At 50.9% G+C, this 5,319-nt stretch overlaps 1 protein-coding gene across 1 annotated transcript in view; it reads right to left on the bottom strand.

The window, feature by feature from the left end:
* The window catches only part of LOC109382028 (sodium/bile acid cotransporter), a 24,967-nt gene extending 20,297 nt beyond the window's left edge, over nt 1-4,670 (bottom strand). The window contains exon 1 of the mRNA XM_019641261.1: nt 4,111-4,670. Coding sequence (XP_019496806.1) covers nt 4,111-4,466 — 356 coding nt within the window. The 5' untranslated portion in view covers nt 4,467-4,670. The remainder of the gene's footprint in view (nt 1-4,110) is intronic.
* Nucleotides 4,671-5,319: the final 649 nt, after the last annotated feature.

Raw genomic sequence — 5,319 nt, 5'->3', positions numbered from 1 at the left:
CGGTTCGGATCCCACATATGAGGGCCAGTGACACTGCCCTCCACAGCTAAGATGCTGAACAACAGCTCAACCTGGAGCTGGGTTGCCATGAGTTGCCGGCGACGGCGTAGGCTGTAGCACTTGTGGCAGTGGGTTGCCATGGGCGACCGTACATAGCCAGCAGCCAGCGTGAGCAGCCAGCAGCCGCAGTGAGCGGCCGATCTGCCATGCCCAGGAAGAGCGCAATGTTGGTGCCAACTTGGGCCAGTGAAGCGACGTCCTCCACAGCTACATTGAAGAACAAAATGACAGCAGCTTGTCTGTTCCCCTTCCCCCAATTCTCCAGCACTGTTCCCATTCCCCCCAACTCCCCAATAAAAAAATCTTTAAAAAAAAAAAAGACTATAAAAAATTGCAGCAAAGCAGTAGAAACAGAGGATAATTGAAGGCCCATAATGGTGGAGCAATAGAGAAGGCAGCAAGTTACCCACTGTTAGTAAGTGACCAGATTACCTGGTTATCAGACCTGCTTTGTATCTTGATTACTATTCTCAGTCCCAACACTGATATTCTCATGTTTTTTACTTTCTAATTTATCCTTACATTAGTTAAGATAAATTGAGAATGGGTAAATACAAGCAAACTATACGGCAGTTCAGATGCATGGAGTAGCTATTTTATTTATATGTCCATATCTCAAAAAAGCAAATTGTCAAATGATATTTACATATGATACAAAATGTAAAAACATGCTAATACAATAGTATAGCTTGTTTATGGATAGGTACATAAGTAGTAATGCATAAATTATACTGTAATAGTGCTAAATTCCTGGAAATTCTCCCTGTGGGGTGGGTAGAGGGAGATGAGACTGGGGAGGGGCACATGGGGACTACAGTGTTAGCTATCGATCTTTTCTTGGGAGAAAGTCCACGCACAATGGGTGTGCTTGTTTTGATGCCCCTGGGCAGGGGAGTCATGCTTGCTTTGGCTTCGCACGTCAGATCTGGAATTTGCTCTGGGACTTGGTGTGCTTTGTGCACATGGGGGTGTGGGAGCCAGGGTGTTATACCTCCAGGCACCTCCTCCGCACGTGTGAGTGCTGGACGCTGGTCAGGAAGCCTGCCCACCTCCTAACTTGCTGGTATCTGTGACTCAGTTTACCCTGAAGGTCAGGGATGAGAGGTGGTTTGTCCAGATGCTGGTTTCCGAGACTGGAACCTGTTTCTTAGTAACACTGTGGACCTGGATACCTCTCAGGGGTAGGGGGCCAGGAGCACATTTGGTTTTTTATTTTTCCTTCCTGCTTAAGTTCTCAGAGCACTGCATGTACCCTACTTCTGGACATCCATATAACGTGTGATGGGTAGGTTTTGAGCCCCTGTCAATAGAGGCACTGGAGGCAGAAGCTGAGGGAGCTGTGAGGGGATCTGTCAGAATCTCTGTGGTGAAGTGGCTTCCATTTCATCCTGGTTAGGCCTCCTCTGTCATGGTGGGGAGGCCTTTGGGAATCCTTGGGTTGAGTCCATGTCTGTTGCCCTCACAGCCATTGGCTCTGCTCTCTGCTGTGGGCTGGGTCAGGGGGAGCAGATGAACTGAAAGGTTGTCATAGGGGCCCAGTTCACTCTGGTACTCTCTGTGCCTGATGAGTCAAGCTCGCTTCAACTGTGAGGACATTTTCTCTTTCCTGTAGGTCACCTGCATTTTTGGGAGCTTGTCTAAGTGGCATCCTTGAAGAAGGAGCCTGGGTGGCTTGAGAGGCTCATCTGGTGGCCCAGCCTTCTGGAACGTGCGTTCCTGCCTGTGATGGCAGGCTGCCCCAGACTCCCTCCAGCTGTGAGGCAGAGTCGCTGGGAAGAGAGACCCCAGGACTGGCTCCAGACACTATTTTTCCACAAATTCTGGGAGACCTCTGGCAAGTCTCTGGATTTCAGCTTTCTCATGTCTAGAGTGGAACTGATGTCTGAAGATTGCTCCCTAATCTAAATGGGAAATAGGATAGTGTTGTGCTTAAAGAGAAGTCTCAAACTGGCAGCCTTTGAGTGACATCTGGCCCTCTGACATGTATTGTTTGGCTTGCATGGTGTTTTTAAAAATCTTGAATGAGTTGCCAATATTTAAAAATTTGGAGATTGCATATATAAAGGGAGTTTCTACCTTTTCTTGAAAAGCAGGAAGCTGTGGTGGTGGTAGGTCCCTGCTGCCAGAGAACACCCATGGTGGAGATGCATGGCATCTGCCCTGTTGTTTAGGGCGGCCCATGCCTCTGAGGCTGGCAGCCATTTTGTTCATTTATGTACGTGCCTGATGCTGAAGATATTTGAGCAAAAGCACAGGCTTTGGAGCCCCCCAGGCTCAGTTTTCTCATCTCTAAAATGGGCACCTCCTCACAGGATGCTGTATGAGGATCTCATGTAAAATGCTTGGCTCAGTGCCTGGCTGTTTTTTATTGTCAGTATCATTGTCACAATTATAATACACTTGACAGGCTGTCCTAGTGGAATTCAAATTGGAATAGGAAGTCTGGCAACACGTGATGGTCGATGATGAGATTCACTCCCTGCCAATGCAGTCTGAGGCCTGGCTTAATGTTCATGGGTGGTTCGTCTGTGGGAAGGGGCTCTGTGGTGGAAGGTGGCTGTTTCAGCAGAGCATTATCTCTTGTGGGGTTTAGATAGAAGTGACAGTCCCCAGGTGCCCAGATAAGGAGGCTGTGCAGGAGAACATGGTTTGGGGTCACATTCCTGAGTCACTGGAGGCCTGTCGGGTGGGGGGTGTAGAGCCTCAGAAATGCAGGTGTTACTGAAGAGACCTCATTAGCACCCACTGGCTACAGAGGCTGGGACATCTGGTTACTCACACTTAAAAACTCCCACATTGTCCTTTACATGGTCCCACCCTGCTCTGCTGCTTCTACAGATCCACAAAGCCCTCAGAGTACCCCTTCCCTGACACCTGGCTTCCGCATCCTGGGTTTCTCAGGACACAGAGGCTGTGATGAGCCTTGTCCAGAGGCCAGATCAAGACCAAGGGCTTGCTTTGCAGCAGGAGGGATTTCAACTAGACAGAGGGAAGAACTTCCTCACAGTGAGGTGATTGGACATTGGATATATTCCTGTGGGAGACTGTATAAGCCAACCTCCTCTTTGTCCCTCTCTTCCCATCAGCTACTTCAGTGAGGGCTGAATCCTGTGGGTGGTGAATCCAGAGCAGTTCAGATGGCAGGTCCTGGTCAGCCCCGACTATCACTCTCTCTTTTTCATTTAAAAATCAACCCTAGCCTCACTCGGCATCACCAGGAGGGGGCTCCTTTCTTGGCTGGTTTCCTTAGTCAAGTTTGACAAGGGGCGGGGTGCTGACAGACACACAAGTGAACTGTCTGAATCCATAGCCCTACCTGGAATAGAAAAGCATCTCCACTGAGGCTTCAGACCGAGGCTTAGTCAAAGGCAGCAGCTTCTGCAGGTGAGTTTCCTCAGTCAGCATAGGGCATGCTACTGGTTCCCCCACCCCCCATACACCCCCGTTTAGCTGAGTTGAGGTCCAGAATAACCTGGCTGGTGCTGGGAATCTGTTGGATCTACCTGGTTGTGTCTTTGCCTGGAAGTGTTCCTGCATCTATGGGAGGATGAAGGAAGCTAAGAGAAGACAGCCCATCTGCCTGGATAGGAGTTCTGGAAATCCTTGCTTGCTCTGCAGTAATTGGAGGTGCTCATTTGGTTCCAAACCACCTTGGTCTCCATGGAGATGTCTGGAACCAATCTGCACCTTTCAGATCTCTGGCCTCAAAGCAGACAACTTGCCTACCATTGCAGGCAGGTAAAATTCTCCATAGGCCCCATTGATTCAAATCAGTACTCCTTCAAGACAATCATTATGCCTCACTTGAGTGCTGGGAGGAGGGAGGTCTCCAGAATGCCTCTGGACCAGCTCTGCCCCTTTGGCTTGGTGCTTAAACCAAGACATACCGCACCTCCTGCCCCCAGCCCAGCATAAACTTTTGACAATCAATGCCTGCCACCCCCTGCCCTAGTACCCACCCAGCCCCCACTCACTCCCTCTCCTGGCTTTAGCCCAGCTCTCCCCCCTTGATTGTGACGTCTCCAATGTGGCCCTCATCCCCAGGCCTACCTGAGGTTCATGTCCCCTTTCAGGGCCAGACTGAAGATGTTGGACAGGTTTCCCCCAGGCGAACAGCCGCAGATCAGGATGGCCAGTGCCTCAACGTTGTTCAACTGGAAGACCTTACCAAGTGCAAAGGCAGTGAGGGGCATTATGCCATACTGTGCCACCAGGGCAATGGCCAGCCCCCTAGGCTTCCAGAAGTGAGCCTTGATCTTGCTGAACTCCATGGTGCAGCCTAGTGAGAGCATCACAATGAGCAGCATGGCCACCAGGATGATGCTCAGTGCCAGGTCGGTGGGGCGCTTCCCAAAGTTGGGTGGCAGGGTGAAGTTGAGTGAGGCTGACACATTGTGGGCTTCCATCCTGCTGTGTGGCAGCAGAAGGCCGAGAGACCTAGCGCACCCCGGCTGGCCTGCTGACTCCCTTCCCTGCTCAGTCCTCACTGGGCACCTTCTTCAATCACCTTCCAGGTCAGAGTTTCAGGACAAAGGGAGCTGGAGCGGGTCTGATATGTCCTACTCTGGCAGACGGCAGAGACTAGAATGCAAATAGAAGGATTATGCAACTGGCTATGGCCCTGAATGGGAGAGAGCCCAGGAGTTTATCTGCCCGGCCTGCCCTATTTCTTCTAAATTAACCTTTTTGGGTGCCACTCATATTCCTTTACCACTTTGTTGCTGCTGGGACAAAAAAGCTTATTTCTTTCCTTTGCCTCACCCTGAGCCCTCCCACAGACAGTCTGTTCCTGAGGCCCAGTTCAGGGCCTGCTGCAGTCCAGGCCCAGCCGTTCTTATCCTCTGCTCAGTCTTTGAGGTCTTACGAGGGTGTCCTCCCCATGCCCAGCGGGTCACTTTCATCTTCCTCCAAACCTTTGGGAGTGAAAAGAGCCAAGTGTTACCTTTCCTTCCGGGATATAGGTAGCATAACCTAAGGGGTGTGGGACAACCTAGAGGCAGGTGTGTCACTGGCCTCCAGCAGGAGATGTGTCCATGACTCTTTTCCTGGGAGATGAGAGGTGCCGTGTTCTTCTCTCCTGTGCTGGGGATACCTTTGTCTATCCTAAAACGAGGATGGTGTGGGTCCCAGGGGAGAACACACTCACCCCCAGAGGGAAAAGCCTATGGCGATGGCCGAGGGGCTCTCGGGAAGCATGCAGTCCCCAAAGGGCAGCTTTGAGGGTACTCTGGCTGGGAAGGTTTGCTTGTGTTCAGTGCT

Source organism: Hipposideros armiger, unplaced genomic scaffold, assembly GCF_001890085.2.
Source record: "Hipposideros armiger isolate ML-2016 unplaced genomic scaffold, ASM189008v1 scaffold_59, whole genome shotgun sequence".
Lineage (NCBI taxonomy): Eukaryota > Metazoa > Chordata > Mammalia > Chiroptera > Hipposideridae > Hipposideros > Hipposideros armiger.
The sequence above is the reverse complement of the archived record's forward strand: the minus strand, read 5'-3'. Positions and strand labels throughout refer to the sequence as shown.